Source organism: Madurella fahalii (genome assembly GCF_045866475.1).
Source record: "Madurella fahalii IFM 68171 DNA, scaffold_1, whole genome shotgun sequence".
Taxonomy (NCBI): domain Eukaryota; kingdom Fungi; phylum Ascomycota; class Sordariomycetes; order Sordariales; genus Madurella; species Madurella fahalii.
In genome coordinates this window covers 7,165,039-7,187,112 of record NW_027263971.1, presented here as the reverse complement: position 1 = coordinate 7,187,112, position 22,074 = coordinate 7,165,039, and the positions used below count along the sequence as shown (strand labels likewise).

The 22,074-nt window shown below is 51.0% G+C and overlaps 10 protein-coding genes across 10 annotated transcripts; 5 read left to right on the top strand and 5 right to left on the bottom strand.

The window, feature by feature from the left end:
• Window positions 1-2,122: 2,122 nt before the first annotated feature.
• On the top strand, window positions 2,123-2,980 carry MFIFM68171_02110 (feruloyl esterase; the record flags this gene model as incomplete). The annotated part of the gene is made up of 1 exon (XM_071057532.1): window positions 2,123-2,980. One exon carries the CDS (start codon window positions 2,123-2,125, stop codon window positions 2,978-2,980), a length of 858 nt encoding a protein of 285 aa, XP_070913633.1.
• Window positions 2,981-7,365: 4,385 nt separating this feature from the next.
• Window positions 7,366-9,214, top strand: MFIFM68171_02109 (Kinase-like domain-containing protein; the record flags this gene model as incomplete). Its single annotated transcript, XM_071057531.1, has 2 exons — window positions 7,366-8,166; window positions 8,243-9,214. The coding sequence occupies 2 exons, from the start codon at window positions 7,366-7,368 to the stop codon at window positions 9,212-9,214; spliced, it is 1,773 nt and encodes a 590-aa protein (XP_070913632.1).
• Window positions 9,215-9,891: 677 nt separating this feature from the next.
• MFIFM68171_02108 (uncharacterized protein) lies at window positions 9,892-10,113 on the bottom strand (the record flags this gene model as incomplete). The annotated part of the gene is made up of 1 exon (XM_071057530.1): window positions 9,892-10,113. One exon carries the CDS (start codon window positions 10,111-10,113, stop codon window positions 9,892-9,894), a length of 222 nt encoding a protein of 73 aa, XP_070913631.1.
• A 1,745-nt stretch (window positions 10,114-11,858) lies between these two features.
• On the top strand, window positions 11,859-12,765 carry MFIFM68171_02107 (uncharacterized protein; the record flags this gene model as incomplete). The annotated part of the gene is made up of 4 exons (XM_071057529.1): window positions 11,859-12,221; window positions 12,306-12,479; window positions 12,557-12,707; window positions 12,758-12,765. 4 exons carry the CDS (start codon window positions 11,859-11,861, stop codon window positions 12,763-12,765), a joined length of 696 nt encoding a protein of 231 aa, XP_070913630.1.
• An 868-nt stretch (window positions 12,766-13,633) lies between these two features.
• On the bottom strand, window positions 13,634-14,937 carry MFIFM68171_02106 (uncharacterized protein; the record flags this gene model as incomplete). Its single annotated transcript, XM_071057528.1, has 8 exons — window positions 13,634-13,731; window positions 13,795-13,938; window positions 14,012-14,040; window positions 14,104-14,145; window positions 14,211-14,310; window positions 14,367-14,435; window positions 14,555-14,808; window positions 14,870-14,937. 8 exons carry the CDS (start codon window positions 14,935-14,937, stop codon window positions 13,634-13,636), a joined length of 804 nt encoding a protein of 267 aa, XP_070913629.1.
• Window positions 14,938-15,000: 63 nt separating this feature from the next.
• Window positions 15,001-15,613, bottom strand: MFIFM68171_02105 (uncharacterized protein; the record flags this gene model as incomplete). The annotated part of the gene is made up of 3 exons (XM_071057527.1): window positions 15,001-15,020; window positions 15,088-15,210; window positions 15,268-15,613. 3 exons carry the CDS (start codon window positions 15,611-15,613, stop codon window positions 15,001-15,003), a joined length of 489 nt encoding a protein of 162 aa, XP_070913628.1.
• Window positions 15,614-15,622: 9 nt separating this feature from the next.
• On the bottom strand, window positions 15,623-16,207 carry MFIFM68171_02104 (uncharacterized protein; the record flags this gene model as incomplete). Its single annotated transcript, XM_071057526.1, has 3 exons — window positions 15,623-15,659; window positions 15,711-16,032; window positions 16,111-16,207. 3 exons carry the CDS (start codon window positions 16,205-16,207, stop codon window positions 15,623-15,625), a joined length of 456 nt encoding a protein of 151 aa, XP_070913627.1.
• A 594-nt stretch (window positions 16,208-16,801) lies between these two features.
• MFIFM68171_02103 (uncharacterized protein) lies at window positions 16,802-17,266 on the bottom strand (the record flags this gene model as incomplete). Its single annotated transcript, XM_071057525.1, has 2 exons — window positions 16,802-17,124; window positions 17,191-17,266. The coding sequence occupies 2 exons, from the start codon at window positions 17,264-17,266 to the stop codon at window positions 16,802-16,804; spliced, it is 399 nt and encodes a 132-aa protein (XP_070913626.1).
• A 769-nt stretch (window positions 17,267-18,035) lies between these two features.
• MFIFM68171_02102 (uncharacterized protein) lies at window positions 18,036-18,494 on the top strand (the record flags this gene model as incomplete). The annotated part of the gene is made up of 1 exon (XM_071057524.1): window positions 18,036-18,494. The coding sequence occupies one exon, from the start codon at window positions 18,036-18,038 to the stop codon at window positions 18,492-18,494; it is 459 nt and encodes a 152-aa protein (XP_070913625.1).
• Window positions 18,495-18,616: 122 nt separating this feature from the next.
• MFIFM68171_02101 (uncharacterized protein) lies at window positions 18,617-19,339 on the top strand (the record flags this gene model as incomplete). Its single annotated transcript, XM_071057523.1, has 2 exons — window positions 18,617-18,913; window positions 18,965-19,339. The coding sequence occupies 2 exons, from the start codon at window positions 18,617-18,619 to the stop codon at window positions 19,337-19,339; spliced, it is 672 nt and encodes a 223-aa protein (XP_070913624.1).
• Between the last annotated feature and the right edge of the window lie 2,735 nt (window positions 19,340-22,074).

The following is a 22,074-nucleotide window of genomic DNA, read 5'->3' as shown; positions in this document are numbered from 1 at the left end:
GTTCCCGGTGCAAAATCTTATCCAAGTCGCAAAGAGGTTGTGATCCCAACGGGATCCTTCGGATGGGGGGCCCTGACTGCTGTATCAATTCATGATAACGACTTTCAGGCTCGGGGAGGTCCTTGGTGTTTCTGCTATAGAGTGCCACGTGGCCCAGCTTGGGCGCTAAGGTTTCCATGTTCAACAAATGCCTGCATCCTCAGGTCACAAATGAGACAAGAGGAGCCCCAGCGACATCGAGACTTGGCCGCCAATGCACCGCAGCCAGGAAGTACCTTCACCACTGCGCAGCGCTTCGATTGGGGGGATGCCTCGGCCCATCAACGCCCCTCGTATTCGTCCGTCGAGTGGGGCTGCGTCACAAGCGGCGATTGTTGCCAACGAGATATGGCGGCGAGCCTGCATTGTCTCAGCCACGATTGTCGTAGGCGGGGAAACATTCCAAGCGCACGCTAAGTGGCGGTCGTATGTAATACTCTGCAGACATAAGACGGGCTGTGTCGGCACCTCTCTCTTACGTCCCTACTTATCGACACTAATCTGGAGCAACCCCTTCACTATACGCCTTCTCAATACCCAGACAACGAGATTAATGCTGTATTCGGTAGGCTGGTATATTCCCCCTTATACAATCCTCTCAGATATATAGGATGTCACGCGTACAGGAGCTCAGCAGATGTCGTGGGAAGTGCGTGGAAAGGTTGAAGTCTCTGAAGATCTATCTACTGCAGTAGGAGACTGAAGAACTGGTTTAAATACACAAAGGAAATGGTCTGGACGAGCTCACGTGATGAACTGCTGAGCTCGGCGGTGAGAGCCGAGCTCCACAAGTGCGGTTTCCAGCGCGACATAGGATGACAAAGAAGTCTCTCTGTAAGGATTGGAGATCTAAGGGTAGTAGGACTAGAGCATCTGGGTACGAGCAGTACACGCGCAATGAAATAGCGGAGTGCCCGTCATGGGTTGAACTGTAGTCTCATTGGACTCTACCTCCCTCCAAAGTCTTTACCTACCCATCTACCATCCGCTACCTGTTCTAGACACGTGCAGTGGAGGGGTCCCCAACAGAAAAAAAAAAGAAACAAAAAAAAAAAAGAATTTTTCTTAGCACGGGACCTGGGTGGGTGGGAAAAACCGTAAATGTGAAACAACGACTGCTGATTAGACCACGTAAATGCGCAAAGGATGCATCGTGATGACCAACCCTATACGGGCATTTGGGGAGGAAGCAAGTGTCTAGGAGCCGTATTTGTGTATCTCGTTCGATATAAATCCGAGACCATGATCGAGAAATATGCGACATGCTAATTACGAGTATGCCCAAAGATATACGCAGTAGTCTGTGGTTGGGTGTTGCTACGCTCATTTCGGAAATAGTGGAATCGGGGCAGACGAGTATTGTAGGCGAGGGACGCTTCAGAGCGGAAAGAATAGCTCAGTGGGCGTTGCAAGCGCCTCAATCATCATCGATGGCTAAAGTATTCGGAGGGCTTTTGGCCCGACGCCCCGGTCCCCTAACTCGGAACCAAAATATCTCGGTTTCGGCATTCAGAGTCGGCAATGGGAGCTGTGGGAGGAGCCAATCCCACTTTATCCGGAGTTGCGGGACAGGGAAGCTGGTATCCGGGCCGGGTCGGGATCGCACCCAACCACCGTCGCATATTACGGCCGAGCAGGTGACGATGAAACGCCAGATGGTCTTTGACTACCGCCGAAGCAGATGTCTTTGTCGCTCAGTGTAACCCTACAAGCGCACCAATAATCTTTGGTGTTTCTACTACGCCTTGACTACAGATGATAAAACGCTTTGTAGCGCGCCAGTAATAACTAAGTGTTTCTACCCAGCGTTGATCAAAATGCATCGTTCTCTGAGAGATTCTGTCTTGTTAAAGTGATCGCAACATTGGCAGAATCACGGTCCTCGCCGCCTAAAGTCGGCAAGATACGCCGGGTAACTTTCATGATCTGACTTGCTCCGATGCCTGTTAGAGCAGGACCACTGACAGAGGAGACGGAGGGCAGGTGAAGGTATATAAGTGCATGCTCGATCAATTGAGACGCTGTTTAATTTGGTCTCTGATCTGTTAGCTTTCCTGTCTTCGCTTGTAACTGGAATCTCACAATGAAGCGCCGATCTAACTTTCTCTTTGCCGTGGCCTTTATGGGCCTGGTGTTGATAGGGGCCGCCTTAGCCGAGCGGTCTGCGGGCTGCGGCAAGGACCCTACCATTCGCAGCCAGACTTACACCATGACTGTCAACGGCAAGCGGCGCGAGTATATCATGAAGCTCCCGGACAACTACGATAAGAACCGAGCGTACCGGTTGATCTTCACCTGGCATCAGCTGGGCGGCAGCGCGACCAAGATCGTCAACGGCGAGGACCCGAACCGGGGCGGTGTGCTGCCGTATTACGGGCTGCCGCCGCTGGCCAACAACAGCGCCATCTTCGTAGTGCCCAACGGACTCAATGCCGGCTGGGCCAATCAGGGGGGCGAGGATGTCGCCTTCTTCGACAGCATGGTGAGGACGGTCGAGGCGGACCTGTGCGTCGACACGCGGCTTCGCTTCTCGACCGGCTTCAGCTACGGTGGCGCCATGTCATTCGCTATAGCATGCGCACGACCCCAGGAGATCCGCGCTATCGCTGTCTTGTCGGGCGGCCTGCTCAGCGGCTGCTCGGGCGGCACCGAACCGGTTGCCTACTATGGCCAGCACGGCACCTCGGATTCGGTCCTGAACGTGGCAGGCGGCCGATCGATGCGCGACAGATTCGTTAGGAACAACGGGTGCACAGCAGTCTCGTCGGAGCCGCAGCCTAATGGGGGTAGGTCGGTCAAGACGGTCTACAGTGGTTGCAGGGAGGGCTACCCGGTGACTTGGGTGGTGCACTCGGGCGATCATAACCCCTCCCAGCGGGACGGACAGGGGGCTCCTTTTGCCCCACAGAATACCTGGGAGTTCTTCTCGCAGTTTACCTAGGGGGTGTTGTGGGGGCGGAACTTGAATTGAAAACTAAGCACAGTCATGTTCCAGAAAGGAGAAGAGAGTTGAATCTACGTGAGACGGTATATTTTTTCAACCGTATATAGGGCCGATATGGACTAGTTATACCTGTCCTACCGTTTCTCAGTACTACGTCTTTAGCGTCGCAACCTCAAACCAGAATGTACCTACTCGGTTGCACTAAATTGTTACAATGTAGTTATAAGCTACGGGTAAAACAAAAGATAGCTAGATTGAGATCAATATCCTGACAGGTTTTGTGATAATAGTTGTGTAGAGCTCGATCACCTAGCCGCTACTTCTAAAATCCGCTGGTTAGTTGAGCATACATCAACAGGTCCGTTTTAACAAACACCGAAACGTTCATCATATAGAGACAAAGCTGTTCTCGCTACTATCTACTATTTCTTGCTCGGCATATACGTATACAATATCAGCGTTGTTGCGCCCTAAAGCTCCTTGGCAAGGCAAAGTATCCCCGAATATACCGTCCCCTACTATATATAGACCTGTGAGAAAGGAACCCTCTATGATATCAGCAACCGGATATACGAGGCCAACGATACGGCCGGCTTCTATAAGGCCGAATACCCCCTGTCAGGATAAAGAAGTCTCTAAGTTCAGTCCGAGTCAATACGTGCTGTATCTATAGTATAAGTAGTCTAAGGCTCACTGAGGCCGTCGCTCTATAGTTACTAACGTTCTAAAATCCCCTAGTACCCGAATAAAAGCCTAAGCCGTTGAGCTTCGTTGTCTCTTACCTATTGCTTGTCCTAGCTAGGATATTACTAGCCCTTTAACCTTTGTAAGGGTTGCTACATCTGGGGTACCACTAGCATTTAATACCCCTGCTAGCCGGTTTCCAGCTACCTAAGGCCGCGGCTTTATCTATTTCAATGGTCATTCAGTTAATGCATGCACTGTCTACAAGTACGAGGCAGGTAATCTCTCCCTACTAAGTCCTTCTTCCAGATCATAAGATCCGTCCGCAAAAAACCTCTAGGATGAAATCAAGTACGCGTATCAAAGTAAGGAAATGGTATAGAAATACACATCTATAGTTGCATACCCATCAAAACAAGGAGGAGGGCAAAAGCGGCTATATACCAGACAGACAAGGTAGACAAGACGGGCCAGGCAACACCACTATAAATTAGGTCCCTATAACCTAAATAAGGTCAAAATAATATATGCAGATAGAGCTCCTTTTAGTCAGAGGGAGATCGTTTTGTTCGCAAAGAAAGCTTGTCAATTGAGCCTGAAATAAGTGTGGAAAGAGTGCCGAATTGATTGTACTGTGTAAGGAGTAATAGCCAGGACGGCCCTATTTATGGTATAAAAGAAAAATGGGCCTACGATAAGTTCCAGCTCCCGGGGCGCCATTCTAGTAAGTGTGTCCCTCTGACCAGAGGGACCCTGCTCTCCGGGGGCAGTTTTCCCCAACTCAATATGTTGTAAGTATGGTAGATGACGCCAGGAACATGGTTGCGACCTGTGTTATATCGATGATTGGATCTGGCAGTCAGGCTTAACTTCGAGCCTGAGGGGACCAGTGACTAGATAGAAGCCGATTAAGCTGCAGCCTCCGGTGACGATGACCGGGACGAGAGTTGTATGATTCTTGTCTACTATGGGGCAAAGTAGAAGTTAGGATGCTATCTCACTTCACCCTCCTCTCTTCGGTTTTACTGTGAAGGGGGGGGGGGGGGTTGGAAAGATATATATTCAGCTATGAACTGTCTGGGTAGGAGGTTTGCCTGCGCTCTCGTTACCAATTCTTGCAGGGTCTTGATACTGTTAGCTTTATATCTGTCCGAGCGTGAGTCGCCTAGTTAGCAATATACAGTATCGTACATTACCCCGGCAGATCATTTGTGCCTTACATTGCGTAGCTTATGCACTGTCCTGTCACTTTTACATACATTGGCACAGATGTGTTATCGCGCTGAGCACAATAATGACAGCCGCTTTGCCCCCTGTTGGACTAAGGAAACGTAGACCACCAAAACACAACACGGAGCATCTTCGGCTGGTTATGCCTTGACCGATATATACTTGACGAAAAGGATACATGGAAACAGGATTGGAACTAATTTGTTATAGTATTGCCTTACCTGTTCTATTTATCTTATATGTCTGATATTTAGCTACCTTTATCCTCCCTTTTATTTTAATGGCATGTTGATGTAGATATGTATTTTTATGCCATTTCACTCCACAGGAAATGAAGGATAAGAGTGAGGTTCTCCCTCGCCCTCCGAGCGTAGAAAATATAGTCCGACATATATATACAATCACACACACGATCAATTGAGCCACTTTGAAAAACCACTTATTCGATTTGAACTCTGAACGTCTATTCCTTTTGTAATGCCTCCGACAACTACACTTGCATCTCATTTCCTTGTTTCTGATAGCTTCCACTTTCTAAGTTAAGTATTACCCAGCCTTCTCCATCTTTGTCTTGCCTTGTACGAAGAAATAAGAAGGTCCTTGTCTTCTAACAAGTTTTGCCTATGCGATTTGATTAGCTTCTTGAAGTGAGTCTACAAAGGTGGGTACAGGAACAAGCGGTATCTTACGCCTAGCAGGCCTGAGCACCTGAGACTAACATCATGTAAATGAGAATGAACTCAAATGAACTTCCTCCGAAGCTTCTCTGCGCTTTGGTTCGGAAGCGAAATATAATACACATCCCGGTTGAGCTGTAATCCGGTGTGAGCTACTGCCTACCATAGGTGGGGTGTGAGGTAAGTTCATGGCATCGTACCTGGACAGAGTACTCGTCCGGTCCAGGGAAGAACTTTTTGAGCGAAATGCTTAACCGGTTGGCACTTACGACCGTAGACGGCAGACTGACAATAGCGCCGCCACCGTCTTCCCGGTCACAAAACTTGGCGTGCCTCAAAACGGATCGTAGGGAGGAACCGGATGATGACAGCCCGGTGCCGGTGGTGCTGTCAGAATGTGGACGACTCAGCAATGTAACGTAAGCATGGGACCCCGCATTGTGGTCTTCTGGGCACTGTATTGCTTTCATGTAAGCGCCAGGAAGAAATAAGATCAAGGGATATCGTGTTAGGCGTTGCCTTAGCTCGGTTTGTCGGTGCTGTGTAAAGCTTGGGACTAATGTCTTGAAAACCTACCTCTGATAGTGGGACTGACTTCGGAGGGCCCTTCATTGTCGGTTTATACCGCGGCCAAGTTGAGCCGCAAATTTGTAAAATTTGAAGTGTGGGCCTCCCTTCCTAACGCCGCGAACCGCAGAGTAGGAAGTGCAGCTCGTTGTTGCCACGGAAAAGGAATTTTACGTGCCGAGTCAGACGAATTTTACCACCTTCATCTGATTTGACCACGTTTATTATGGCAGAGAAAGAATCTGGATTGAAATACCTTAACTTGCTGGCCAACCGTTAGGTATTATGCGCGCATGCAGGTGAAGGTCCCCACCCACACAACTCCTGGTTAGCCTGCAGGTCTGCCTATCACTGCGCCACGGCCAAGGCTGTCTACTGCGTAACCTCGCCACTTTACGTATAGGTACCTAAGGTACCCCCTATCAAGTAACTACAGTACACAGCCCGTGAGTTGTACTTCAGTACTACCTTCCTCCATGACAGTGTTCTCACAAACTGTAGGTGAATTATAGTTTTCAACAATAAAAACGTCATGTATGAACCTAACTAATTGGGACAAAATGTACATAAATTTTCTCGACTCGTTGGAAGTAATTAGTCTGTTATAGGATGTGATGAGCAGAACCTCCTCAAGCCAAACTCCGTTCCTCACATACGAGCGGCCGGAACTGCATCTGACGCTTCTGTTAGAGAAGCCGGACAAACCTACCATGCTAAAAATGCGGGTTGAGTCGGTGATGTCAGGAAGTAGGTTTATTCGCATGCTCAGGCTTGACATCCAGGTATGTTGTCCGCCGCGATGTAAGTGACTTCGGGCGTTACGGTGGGCACGGAGTAAACTCTATGATAGGTTCAAGGACCTCCCAACCCCCGAACCCCCCCCCTCCCCCGACCCCGCAAGTACAGCAGTAGCCAGCATGTTGGGTGGGCAAAATGCTGGCGAACACAAATTATTTCAACGCGTTCTCGGTCAACCTCGGTGAGCCTCAGTCAGCCGACTAGGCTGCCTGGGCTCCGAAAGACGGCTAACATTGATTTGCTAGTTAGTAAACCAGAGACCCAACTCATCTCATGCATCGGATGCCTCTGTGAGTACCTATTAAAGTTATGTAGCCTTTGACTTTGACCAACCGTAGTTCGCAACCCAACGAGGAGCACAAATATATCGCAGCAGCAGCCGCCCCAACCAACATTGACTTACATCAAATCATCGAGTAGATAATCATGCCACACGGTCCGCATTCCAGGCGACCATTAGGTCTCGACAATGTAGACGCCGTCGAGAAATGCACGGATCTAGGCCAAAGTTACGTCGGATACTTTGATAGGAACGACACTGCTACCTGGCCGCCGCCGCCGCCGCAACATATGGAAACTATCGCTAAGTTACGCAAGGAGCTAGAGGCAAGATACGACTGGGATGGTCATTCCAGTGGTGACAGATCGCGCTACATCCCGTCCAAGGCGCTGCGAGATTTCATGAATCCAAACCTGGTCTTCACAGCTCTGAGACTCTTAGATCCTCATGCGCAAGAGGATGAATTAAAACGGAGGCGAGACGACATCTGTTTCGGTAAAAAGCCTTGCTGGAAGCTCCTAGCCACTTTGATCCTAGCAGAGAAGCACGACGAGTTCCATCAGTTACGTGACGAGGGGATGTGGGATGCATGCCTCCCCCTAGCTGCACAGCACAACGGTGTTCCGACCGCGCCCCCTTGCTGCCGGGAGCCTGACCACGAGCACACCGCGTTGAGCTCGGAGAACTGGAGCCTTAATACGTGGGACAACCTGGTCACCTCTAGTCGCGCCGTCAACGCACTCTATCTCAAGCGCGTCCTTTCCGGCGACCGCCATATCCATTACATTCTTCGATCCAACGACCTCCTTCCTATCAAAACCCCGTTCAGAACCATCGCAACTCAGACCGATGCAAAGGAGGCCGGGGAAAAAGACCTGGCTGGGGGGTTCGGACGGGTTACGAGGGTTTGGTTTCATGCAGACAATTGCGAGTTCAGCTCTCTCAATGTACTACCCTCCATTGCCTTATGCCTCACCGCAAGCATCGGCGGCGCTGACATTGGAATGTTATATGGATCATCAGGGAGATCCGACGACCGATCAAAAATCATTCGCTCTGAAACAACTCTTTTCGTCCGATGTAGAGGCATTCAACAAGGAGCTTGCTTCGCTGCTGTATGTCAAGCGGGTAAATAACTCGCACCTGATCGAGCTCCTGGCCACGTTTGAGATTCGCGACCAAACCGGCAACTCCGAGTTCTACTTGGTGTTTCCATGGGCTGAAGGCAACCTATGGCATTTCTGGAAGAACCACGACACTCCGGAGCAGCGGCGAGGACGTGAGACTTGGATGGCTGACCAATGCTACAAACTCGCCCGTGCGCTTCAGTTAGTGCACGGCGAACGAGACGAGCAGCTCTCGCACTACCCCGACATCCCCCAAAACCAACAGGAAATCTACGGGCGCCATGGTGACGTCAAGGCGGAGAACGTGTTATATTTCGAACAAGACACCGCTACCGAACTGGTCATGACAGACTTCGGCCTCGGCCGCTTGCACACGCGCTACTCGCGATCCGGAATCAATCCCGGCGGCATCGAGACGTCCAACACGTACCGCGCTCCCGAATTCGACTTGGACCAGAACTTGCTATCGCGTCGTGCCGACATCTTCTCGCTGGGCTGCATGTACCTCGAATTCGTCACCTGGTACCTGTGCGGTTACGAGAGCGCGTCTGATCGCTTCGTGCAGTCCAGGACCGAAGCCAATCCAAGCTTGGAGAGTTTCTATTTCGACACTTTCTTCGTCATTCAGACCGACAGCAGGGACGGAACGAAAACGGCCCACATTAAGGGGTCTGTCCTCGAGTGGATCAACAAGCTGAAGAGAACGGAAAACCCGTTCCCACCCAGCAACTACGTTACTAAATTCCTCGACCTGATCCAAAACAAGATGCTAACGCCTTACCCGACGGAGCGTATTCAGATCACGGAACTCGTCATTGAGCTGAGGAATCTGCGTGGTGAGAGCCTCCACGCGCCACTTGACGACTAAGACTGGCGGAATTGGCGCGTTATTCTCTCTCCCGGAGATAAGGGAATTGCTATTATAGACGGAGGCGGTCGGTGTTTCGTTGTTTTACGACTCGGAGATAAGGCGGAAAACCACTTCCTAATTGTTGCGGTGCTGTTTATTGATACCACTATCTTATTACAAGTCATGGTTGAGTTATTGTCATTAAATCCCAATTATAACGCCGTCCGTCATTTTAGGTGAATTCTGTCGATTCCCAGAGGGAGGAAGTGTGTGTATTAGATAATTTGGGATATTAAGCTGGGTGCCTGGTTAACCTGAGTTAGGAACGGCTTTTATCCAGTGCCTTGGTGCCGTGGAGGTAGACTCAGTCCCAATAGCCTCAGCAACGTCACGTCATGGAAAACTGTGTACTAATCACTCTACCCAACTGACTGATCATGTACAATGACATAGCACTTGCGGCAATAACCACTCCGGCTCAATAATGTGTGTAGATCTGTTGATCTATAAGATCGAGCCTATCCTGCATTTAGACGCTACACGTTAGTTTTAAATGCGATCGGTAGCCACTCTCGTTGACTCCTCAGACTAACCTGTTCTATCGGCTGTGAAAGCGAAATAATCCATCGGTCGCTCTTGAGCTGTGCCTCGATGTGAGTCTATCTGCATTGAAAGTTGCATCGAAAATTGGTCCTCTACTGTACTCTTATGTCGTAGTCCTCCCCAAATTCTTGGTCCAGTATGTTCTTGAGCTTCAGCATGTCGCGGTACTTCTTGCGTAGCGTGTATTGGTACCTGACGCCCGAGGTAGACGTGCTCGAGGGGCTTGTGCACGAGGTGCTGGTGCCAGCGGTGCTGGTGCTCGAGGGGTTGGTGCTCGAGGTGCTGGTGCCAGCGGTGGATGGTGTCGTGGTCATGACGTGACGATAAGAGGGGTTGAGTAAAGGGTGTGAAAGTGGCGTCCCAACTTGGAGGAAAAGCACAAGTCACAAATTATAATGCTTTATTTCCGGCCATTCAAAAATGTGCTCGGCACGAGTGCTCTGCCAGGCCAACAGTTGGGCTCGGATTCGGGTTCGCGGACCACTCCGAAACGATGCCTTATAATTAAGTGTGCCTCAGTTCATGACGTGGCATCAGTAGCAACCGGCTTGTGCACAGCCTCCACACCGTGTAACTAAAAGCAAGATAAGATGCTTGCATGCCGCTGCATGCAGGTGCGCGAAATTGGCCTTTTGTTTCTTTTAATCTTGATGCAGTTGGGTAGCATTGCTCCTGTGACACTGCAGGGAGCGAAAAGGCGGCTCAGGAATAGAGCGTTGGTAGGAGAAAAGAAGAGCAAAGTGTGCCTTGTTGAGATCCCAATATCTGGGAGACTTTGAGCGGTATTTACAAAAGAGATCCCCTGCAGCTAACTGCGCTCTCACTCTTGGATGCGCTAAACCCTTTCAGATCGCAACAGCTCCGCTTGCTTATTCAGTATCCAATCTGAGCTGACCACGCATAAAGACGGGAGGCTTCATCAGCGGAAAATCTCATTCGTTTCAGCGCCCCGTGTTACCTTATTCGCCCCGCACCCAATCCACGAGGCCTCAGAACGCTCGTTGATTTCTCCATGATGGATTTCGACCGTACATCATTCCACTGGACGGACTGCGATTACGCTAATTTCAAGTTCGGCTTTCCTGGTGAATCCACAGTGATCACAAAGTTGGCAAACCAAGAGGTAGGCCGGCAAAAGAGAGGGATAAAGTCGCAAAACAAAGTGGCATGAGAATAAAGATTCGCTGTGCCCCGACTAAATACAGCAACGGTAGATCCCAGCTTAACACACGGCTAACCAGAGCTATAGAAAGCCGAGAGCACAACTTTGAAGACAACAGCGGATTGGGAAGCCTGGCTTCAACACGTTCAGTACATCATCCGTTAAAGTGGGGCACAGGTCGCCTGACTACAGTGACAGATGACATCCCGGCCAACGCAAGAATATTCGCCTGGGCTTTATGTTGTGTATGAGGACTCCATGGGCGAACCCCATCATCGCTTTAGACGAAAATACATTTCCTAATACTGAAGTCCCATTCTAGACTCACCGGCAGAGTAAGCCCGATTTTCTCTGCGTCTCAGTCGCCGGTTAGCTACCTTCCACTAGATCGGCGCAGTTTCCGACGACTCGTTCAATGCTTCCGTGTACACCCAAGAGTTACGCGAGCAATCGGCAGGGAAATATGCCACTTTTCTCTACAGACTCATCCTATCCGTATCATAAACGAGAAGCTGGGGAATGGGGGACAGCAGGTAAGCGTGAAGCAGCCAACTTTGAAAGTCAAGTGTTGGGGAAACGGAGAGGCTGAAAGACAAGGGAACTGGCAACAGAAAGACTCTGAACAGGAGATGTTTCCAATTAGTAAGCTTCATGCCAGTCACTGCAGTAGAAGTGATCCCTACTTATCGACCCCTACTCACAGCATGTACTGCTCGAAGTTCTTCTCGCCTGCCGGCTGACCTCGCCCTTTCCTCGACGTACCTCCCACGACTCGGTGTAAGCCTTGCAATAATTTATGGATGCAACCGGAAACAGATCGTCGAGGTTAGGAAGAGAATAGATAGGTGGGATTTCGCGTACGACCACCCGTTGCATTTATCTGGCCTATTCTTCGAGATGGAGCGAATCCGGCTTGGTGAAGCCGTTGAGTGTCTTCTTGACAATTTTGCGCTAAGGGCGTTCTCGGGTGCTGAACTCCATCTGAATATGGACAAACAGGAAATGACCTCATATCTCAAAGCCAGCTATGAGTCGCGGGAGCTCGTCAATGAGATTGCTACGGCTAATCAGCAGTTAGCCAAGCTGAAAGCGGCAACGCACACAGTGGATGAGTGGGTGGCTTCCTATATGGGGACGGGATATTATAGCGACATCAGCCATTTGATCAGGCTGAGGCTGCAAGATATGACGAACGAACTCGAAGACAAGACCAACGACTGCCGCATGATGATGGACAACATGACCTTGACCATGCAAACGGTGAGTCAAAGCGAACTCACATGGTTACGGATTCCCACTGTGCCTCTAGTACTTTGCTGTGGTTGAAGCTGACTTCGAGCTCAGCTCTGGAACCACTTCACCCGGCAGGACAACATGACGAATCTGCAGCTGTCACATATCAACACAGATCTAGCCAGGGCCAATACGGGATTATCCCAGGAAATGAAGAAGGACAGTTCGCAAATGCGCTCGATCGCGCTAGTCACCATGATATTCCTTCCGATCTCCACGGTTGCGGTATGTGTCGATCCGCCCACACCGGTCTCGATTATCGCCGTCACGGTGTAGGCTAATAACATGAAATATACGAGCAGTCTATCTTTTCCACCACATTCTTCTCCTGGGATATCACTGATGGGTCGGTTGTATCGAGCAAGATCTGGATCTTATTCGCCTTTGCGGTCGGATTAACTGGTATTGTGGTTGGCGCCTGGTATTTCGCTACACGTGACAGCGGCCACCCGTGTAAGACGAAGAGAGGATGCCCTTGGCGTGCTGAGTTGGACACTTTAAAGTGGCCTAAGCCAGAAGATGAAGAGAAAGCTATTGGACTTGACCTGGTAAAAAGAGATTGATCTTCAAAGTTAGGACTGTGCCAGAAACATTGTACTCGTATTCGGCTACGAAGCATTGTTTCTAGGCGACTGGGTGGTAATGAGGACCTCTTTCTGATAGAGCTTTTTATATCCCTCTAACGAACATCGCTTACTTAGCGAGGTATGGACTCTAACCCTAGAGCAAGTTAGTGGAGTTATGTGACGAATTTAGGTGCCCGAGCTTCTGCAAGGGTTCTCGGAAGGTGTCTTCATTGGGCGGTGGATTCGGTGAAGCCGAAGGGTACACGATAACAAATGTTTCGATGGTAGCTAAGTAAGGCTGGAAAGTTAGATTGCTTACTAGTGAGATTATCTAAGGAGCGACTTTATCGTGAGTTGGGGATAACTGTCCTCAGAGGACAGGGTCCCTCCGATCAGAGGGCTATACTTACTAGGATGGCGCCCCGGGGGCTGGAACTCGCCGAGGGCCCATTTTTCTTTTGCACTATAATTAAGTAGGACCATTGCCCCTGAGACAGGACAATCATTTCAGCACCCTTTTCCACATCTGTTGCAGGCTCAATTAACGAGCTTTCTTTACATGCAAAGTAATCTCCCTCTGACTAGAGGAGCTGTATCTATATATATTAGTTTGACGTTGTCTAGGCTGCAGGAGCCCAACTTCTTCCGACAGCCCTTAGCTTCATAGGTATGGTACTTGTGCTACCTATCGCCAAGCTCGTGCGGCACGTCGTCGGAGATCAAGATAATGGTTCGAACAAGGTTCACAAACTCCAGCCACGGAAAATTGAAATTCTTGCATTGCTCTGGCCCAATAGTTTTGGTAGAAGATCTTCAATGCTCCGTGAGCCGACGGGAGAGCAGTCCCGGTAACGTCAACTGATCGCCGGAGAGGGAGAGGGCTGCCAGACCCAGCTCAACAAGACGGTCCGCTGGGTGTTTGCGGTTAGACCTGTCTGTCATTTTGGGGGACTGGAAGTTGGAAATGGACATGCTTTGAACGTCTGAGAACTCCAATATCTCAAACCCGTTTTTGTACAAGTGCACCTTGAGAGTGCCAGTGTCCGAAATTTGGGCCACGTATGTCGGTGATTTATAGTTGGGCTTTCCGCCCTGCGCGGGTAGAAAGTCCTTTGCCACTGTTGGGAAAGTTAGCTGCGCTTTGATAGGCTAATTATCCTGGAGTCGAGGATCAGTAATCGGCAAACTCACATTCCTGGCTGAGAGTTGTGCAGCCGTCTCTGCTAGCCACAATGAGTCGAAGCTGCTATGTCCTCGTAGACTGAACTACATATATATCCGACTCGGCCATATTAATATCTTCAGTGTGGATGCCGCCGGCCTGCCTGCAGGCTCCGGTGTCAGTATTACTCCCTATGGCCCCCGTTGCGTAAGGTATTATTCCACCTACAGCTGTAACACAAGCTTCTCATGTGGCAGAGGTGCCTTCAAGTACATAACGAAGAGCTCCATCCTCATGTCCTCAAGCTTGGTCTGAAACTCTTGCGCAGCTGCGTGCCACCGTCAGCTATCTCCACCTTGGAATTCCGAGAAAGGGCGGAGTTACCCTCTGGTGTCGTGAGTTTGAATGACACATCAACACCCGTCAGGACGGTTTGCTCCTCCTCGGCTGTCTCTCCGGCGCAGTCAACTCAGCAACAGCCCACAGTCCTCTGTCTCAGTTATTCGGGTCTTGTACGACACTACAAGCCTCGTCAGCTCCTGCATTTCCAGAGCGGCGCAGAAGTTGCTTACGCTTTACAATCATTCGGTCGACGTCGCTAACTTGAGAGGCGAGAGCATCGCTTCGACAAAAAAGGACCAACTCGGCATTGGTGTCTGGTGTCCCCCGTCCGGCGGGTTGCAAAACCGCATTTCCCAGCAGATCTTCTTTTTGTACCAGCGCGTAGTGAAGCAACTGGATGTCGTCGACCGAGTCCCGAGTGTACAATCGGCCGTTTGTTATAAAGGTCACGGTTTCGATCAGTCCGCGGATCGTTCGGACATCCCTACGTATTTCCTCGACTTAGTCACTGATGAGCCGCAGAGCGATACAGGCAGCACACTTACGCCATCAAATCGGCCATACGGACCTCGCACGATCCTTCAGGTCCAGGCGGCGGGAGATATGCTAACATTGTCCCTTGTCCACGACGGAGAAATGATCGAGCTGTCTTCGCTCCGAGCACCCCTATGAAAGACTATTCGAATTCCGCAATCCCTAAGATACGTCAGATCTCTCACGGCCGAGTGCTTAACGATATTCTCAGGGGCTCCAGGAGACATACTCGTCGTTGCAATGCCCGTGATGACCAAGGAGACCAATCTGTTTCTGGATCTATCGGTGGCCTTGTAGATCATCCACGCACTGGTTTTTCCTGCAAGACGCATGGGAAAACTAAAGTAAGACACTGGCCATTAAGTCATCAGCTGTCGTTTCTATCTGGTCCATTGTGACAGAAACTTACATGCAAGCACGCATACAGCGGCGTGGTGAGGCCCCGGGGAGCCTGATGCCCCTGTTAATAGATCCCTGCATTGACACTCAAACACCGGTTGCTGCGTAGAGGATAATCCGCTGCTACCAACGCTAGCGCGCCTGTAGACAGTCCATCCCTGATGAAGACACGCGGTTGGGCAGAGCAGTTTCTGGCCATTTGGCGACTGAACGTACAAGGCGAAATGAGTGTTGTTCGGGGACTGGGTCTGGACTGCTTGCTTAACCATGAGGCCATCGCCCGGCGTGCGTGGCATCGGAGTGATTGTCCCGTCCCGAAGATTTTCTACGAACCAGGTATAGATCTCCTTCAGCATGGCGGCCACTTAGCCGATGCCGTGCTCCACCCGGTCAGTTTTCGTGCTGTCGTCCCTATTAGCTCCCGTCCTCACGAAAGTTTCAAGGATAACAAACTGGGTGACTACGGTCAAGATGAGGTTAAGACGGTTCGTGTGAACGGTAAGCTGGCTTCTCAGTATAGCCAGGTCACCGCCTTCAGTCGTCCAGGCGATCTTCTTCCAACTGTCTTTGAGCTCTTGTTTCCACTTCCGCGTCACTGGAGCGCCGGGATCTCTCGGCTTTCTTAGAGAACTATACGTCTCAACCAGTTTCTCGAGATGCACGAGTATCTCCTTGCAGCTTATGAACATCGAGTCGAGGACATCCGCACCGCTCGACTGCCGCTCCTGCGATAGAGATAAGAGCCGGGCCAGGTCGATTTTGAGGGCCGAGCTCACTGAGTCGTGCACCTCGCTTAAGGCAGACAAAGCTGCGCTTAAGGAATAGAGCTAATTCTCAACCTCTCGAAACTCACGAGGCGCGGACTTGCGGCCTTTAGTGAAGGCTCTCCCTAGAGTCATAGCAAGCTTGGCCATAAGAAAGGCGTCGCCAAAAGACACTGGAGAGACCATGTTAGTATACGGGAGATTATTTATCAGTCCGAGTATGCAGCTCATTTGACTAAAGTCTACTGAGGTGGCCACAGACGAAGTGAGGGGGAGAACCCAGGGCGGGATGAGGCTATGGCTAAGCCTGGTCTTATCGGATGCCTGAACCCCGCCGAGCCTAGCTTAGATAAGTACATTCATAGACGCGGGTAAGCAGCAGCGTTGAGCCTTAATATAGTTACACAGCCTCGGATGTGTGACGGCGCGCGAACCACGGTGCCAAGCTGGGGCCGGCTGGCTGAGTACGCCTTATAAGGCATATTGGTCACCCCGCTCGGCACATCTAGCGGTGTGCCCAGTAATACTTTGTTGGCATTTCTTGTCTCAAGCTCTCAGCCCTGTCTTTCGACTACCTAGGCCCCTTTAGCTCGTATCGAACTTGTAGTAAATTCACCCTTCAGGTCGCCTTCCAATTCACACAAGATCGAGTAGTTTATGTCTTCTATACCGCGTATGCCCTGCTTTGCCGAGGCTTGCCAAAGAAACGTATAGAGAAATGGCGTTTAACCAGCAGCACGAGTCCGGTATTCATTAGGATACTCGTGAGCCCACTCCTCCTTATATCCGGAACGCCTCTCCCTCGAGAATGAGGCCGTTAGAGCTCAACGGCAGCGACCTCGACACCTCTACCAGGTCGAGGGTGATGGCGGGCCCCGGCGTCTGATGGAATTCGACAACGGTCGTATCCTGGACTATGGCGGCGGCGAGGAGCCAAGACCCAGACAGGAGCACGCCCGCTAAGCGGAAAACGCTGTTCATCGCTTGCAGGTCGATGAAGGCCTCAATCCGGCTTCTCGCGGCGGGTTCCTGCCACCCATTGCCGTCACTATCACAGCTCAACTGATTTATAACACAGCCAAAGTCTCTGTCACCCAGCTCTTCTAAAACGGTACGCGCAATGTCATCCCCAAGGCTTCCTACACCTTTCCGTTTCCCTATAGCTGTACCGTCACCGACTTTGTCTGTCGTGTCGGCAAGGACAAGATCTTGAACGGCAAGGTCAAACCGAAAAGGGAAGCCCATGACGTCTTCAACCGAGCCACAAGGACTAATGAAACGGCTGGGCTGCTCGAAGAGGAGACGCCCGAGATCTCTACGACCACTCTCGGAAATATCCCGGTAAATACTAGGCTTAGAGTCGATATCTCATATATAACATTTTTGAAATACGGCCTCAGGGACGGCTCTTGGCTGACCACGTTCACTTTGCCGATCTATATCGCACCTCGGTTTGGGACTCCTCTACCTGGCATCGGCGAGGTACTCGAGGCGTCGGCCAGCCTTGACAATCTGTCTATCGAAGCGGCGATCCTAGTGCCGGACGCCATTTCGTCCGTTACCTGTATATCTTACCGAGATGCGGAAGTTGAAGTTGGGGTGAGCCGAAGGACTTGCTAGAGCTGGTGTGAGTTGGCGGAGTCGGGCCAGTCGGAGGACCCCAGGTCAGCGCTTGTATGTCTGCCCAAGACCGCCAGGTGCCTCGACAGGGACTTTATCCTCGAAATTCAAACCAGCCCCAAGGAGGGCCTCGAGATGCTACAGGCCTGTGCTGAACTCTACCCTGAGTTGGAGAACCACAGGGCCGTAATGCTAATAATTCCGGCCATATTTATGCTGCCACTCCCGGATACCTCGCTTTCTAACCCGGAAGCCAGTTACGAGATTGTCTTTATTGCTGACCGGTCTGGCTCCATGAATGACAAGATCACAGCACTTAAATCGGCGATGGAGTACTTCCTCAAGGGAATCCCGCCCGATCGGCGGTTTAATATCCATTGCTTTGGAACGAACAATGAGTCCCTGTTCAACCGTCCGGCAGAGTATTCAAACAACACTCTACAGGAGGCTCTCACACTACGTCCGCAGCGGGTTCAAGGCCGACATGGGAGGAACCAGGTTGCTGCCCGCGCTTCGGGCCGCGGTCCAGGCCCGGGATACCCATCGAGCCACCGATATCGTGGCGCTCACGGATGGAGAGGTCTGGGGTCTGGATGATACGCTCAGCTTCGTCAAGAATGCCAGGGCGGCTAGCGGCAACCGGATCCGATTCTTCTATATGGGCATTGGCGCTGCCGTGTCCCACCCGCTGGTTAAGGGCATTGCCAAGCTTGGCGGGGGGTATACGGAGGTCATTCCGATTGCCAACCTTGGCGGATGGGAGTCTCGGCTCGTGGCTGTCTTGAAAGCAACCTTGGCGGGCAACATTGGACCCATCCGTATAGTTAGAACACGGAGTCGACATCGAACGTGAGCCGCCGCCGGAGGGAGTCTACGACCACCCTGCAAGTCTTCCAACCCTCGCCTCCCTAAGCTAATCCTGAAGCAGGGCGCGAATCCACCGCAGTTCGAAACTATATCGACGCGAAATTCAAGATGATGGAGTCGCCGGCTGCCGCCTCGACCCTCAGCCCCTTTCTCTGGAACCGTGTCTTCATCCTTTACGAGGCGCTTCCGTCCACCGCACCGCTAACCGGCCTCCGCCTTCAAGCGACGCAGCCTAACGGCAAAGTGGTCGACATCTGGGACCCGATCAAGTCCCTCCACGTGCGAGACACCACTATCCATAAATTCGCCGCGCGTGCCCTGCTCGGCGATCTGGAGCGTGGCCAGAGTCGCATCCATCTCGATCCCAACGCGCCGTCCGCCGGCTCGATGGCCGAACGAGAACTCGTACGAGCCGAGGGAGAGCGCCTTGGCTGCAAATAGGAGCTCACCACCAAGTGGACAAGCTTTTACGCCGTCGAAGGCCGCTTGCGATCCAATTCCAGCCAAGTTTCGAATACAGACCCCTTCATGAATTTCTCAGAACCAGGGATTGAGGTCGTCGTCGAAAGCGACCTCGGCCTCCTTAGGTCCAGAGGTGTATTGAGCGGCGGGGCTCCTAACCACTTTGCGGACCTCGGCGCGTTGGAGGAGTTAGATGATGACACTGACGACAATGAAGATGAGACTGACAGTTCGCAAGACGGATATGACGGCAGGGACGAAAGAAGCGATGACGACGAGGACGGCCCAAACGGAGGAGTCGGCTACGGTGCGCCTCGATCCAATAGGCCCAGCTCACACCCCCCAGCGACCCCAATGGGCCTGATATAGGGAATCCCCCGAGGGGCGCTGCTTTTGGCGGCGGTCCAGGCCCGTCAAATTCTTTCCTTTCCGGGCCAACAGCCTCCAACGTACTACGGAATGGGCATAGAGCGCTTGTATAAGGCTTGACAACCAGGGAACCGTTAAACAGCATTTGCCACTAACCCCAGGCTTACACTTTATACGCCGATCATCCCCCCCGGCAACAGCGGCACAAAATAGTTACCCATCGCTATCGCTGGGCACCGTACCGACGGTACAAGAAGCTTTCAACGGGTCCATGGCGAGCAAAAACAAGTCCGTGAAGACCAACAGCAAATATTAGAGAGGATAGGAAGCCGGCGGTATAAGCAAAGGCAATCTGAGAACTCCGTAGAGGCGATAACAACCTCGTTTAAGATGTCGCCAAGGCACGGAGACAAGCCGTTTCCCAACTTATTCGACCCTATAGGGGTCGATAGTCCCGATAGAACGAAGAACAGCGACAAAACGGACCCAGAGTTATTGTTTCCCAGCTTCTCCAATCCTGTGGGGGTCGTTAGTACCGACGGAATAAAGAGTAGCGACAAAAAGGACCCAGCGTTATGGTTCAAGGATTACAAAATACTCGCAAGTGCTTGTGAGATACAGGCGCCCATTAACAACTTTCCGTCCTCGCGGGCCTTACGAGTGGCCCCAAATATATAGACGCGATCGAGCGAGGTTTGGATTCGCGAGGACTATGTCACCAAGCTCTTGCAGCACCAGAACTATAACGGCTTGTTCAGCTTCCCCTACTAGGAGAAAGTAGAGCTGCTGGGCTCGCCGTTCGTGACCGCGGTGTATCACTTACAATCTCGCTTTTACTTGGGAGCCACGATGGGCCAGGGCTATTTGTAAACAAGCCGATGGACGTAGACGGCGTAGCCATAGCGCTTGCAATCATCGTGCTGTTGCGGGTTGAATTTTTAGACCTGCGCCATCTCTGGGATCTGATGGCGGCTAAAGCCGAGTCGTTTATCCGCTACTCCTACGAGGGTCCGATATTATTCGAGGACTTGCTACACGATATGCAGTGGTTACTGGACGGTCTGACGACTGGATAGCGCAGCCTTGTATGTGAAGACCCTCCTCCGCCTCCGCAACCACCGGTACCGCCGCTAGATACTCCGGAGCCCCAAAAGCAGGAGCTGGTTCGCGAGCCCTTTTTAAGTTTTGAGGAGTGGAAGAGTATTATAGCATTCAGCGAGGAGGCAGCTGGAGACCAAGATGGGAAGAAGAGGTGGAAGAAGCGTTGTTTTCCGTCGTTACACCGACTGGTGACGGTAGGGTCTGAGAGACAGGATGGCTCGCTCGCGGCCCCTAGCGAGACTACAAGCATAACAATTCAGGGGTCATACGCAAGTCCAGCGCGACTGCCCCTTGCTAAAGACAACCCACTTAATTGGACGACGGCATATCCATCGGCGGTAAGTAGTTTAATTTCTAGACGAGAGTGTCTAAGCTTTATTGACTTGAAGGTATCCATTATTATAGAGCCGGCTAAGCAAGCCACTTGTCCTAGGCCTAGGTTCTGTAGACGGGGCAACAGTCGATTCCGGGAAAAGTGAGAGAAGGGAACGGGTGTTCCTGGAACGAGCGCCCGTAGAAGTTTGAACTTTCTATCCACGCACTTGGGAGCTACAGGCAAGAGTAAGAATCTCAGTCTGTCTGTTAAAACCCCCTTATGCAAGTAGCTAGAACCTGGGACTGGGAAGATAGGATGCCGGCAGAAAACCTCAAAATATCTGCAGAATAATTCCAACTAAGTACACACCTCTAGATTCTTTCAGTTTATATGTCTTCTTAAGAACGGCGAACCGTCTGGCCAGGGAATTTATCCTCTGTTATAATTATACGTTAACGTGCGTGATAAGCGAGCCGTAAAAACAAGCGAGCTGTAAATTTTCCCTGTAACCCACTCTCTCTACCCTTCGCGACGTTTTCCTCTACCACAAGATATGCCATCGCCGTCAAATGAAGCGCGGCTAATTCTAGCCCTCGAAGCTCTTAGAAAAGACCTAAAACTTCGTCTTTCTACTGTAGTAAAGACCTATTCTGTTCGCTATAATACCCTCCGCGACCGACGTGCCGGTCGGTCTGTACGACGCGATATTCCAGCCAACTTACGCAAGCTTACGGATTTGGAAGAGCAAACGATTGTTCGATACATAGTTGAGCTATATACGCGTGCATTCCATCCTCGGCTTTGTTATATAGAAGATATGGCCAACCGATTGCTATGTAAATGCGATGCGCCCCCTATCGGCAAACACTGGGCTTACAACTTTATTAAGTGCCAGCCAGAACTTCGGATACGTTTTATACGTAAATACGACTATTAGAGGGCTAAGTATGAAGATCCAGAGATTATTCGCGAGTGGTTTTCACTTGTGTATAATACGAAGGCCAAGTACGGTATTCTTAATAACGATTCGTATAATTTCGACGAGACCGGCTTTATAATGGGCATTATCATCCTTACTATAGTAGTTACTGAAATGGTGCAGAAACACACATCTACACCCACATACCCACCAAAAACAAGGGGGAGGGCAAAGACGGCCAAATGCCCGACAGACAAGATAGACAAGATAGGCCAGGCGACACCACCACAAATCGGGTCCCTGCAGCCTAAACAAGGTCAAAACAACATGTGCAGATAGAGCTCCCTCTGATCAGAGAGAGATCGCTTTGCACGCAAGGAGAGCTCGTCAATTGAGCTT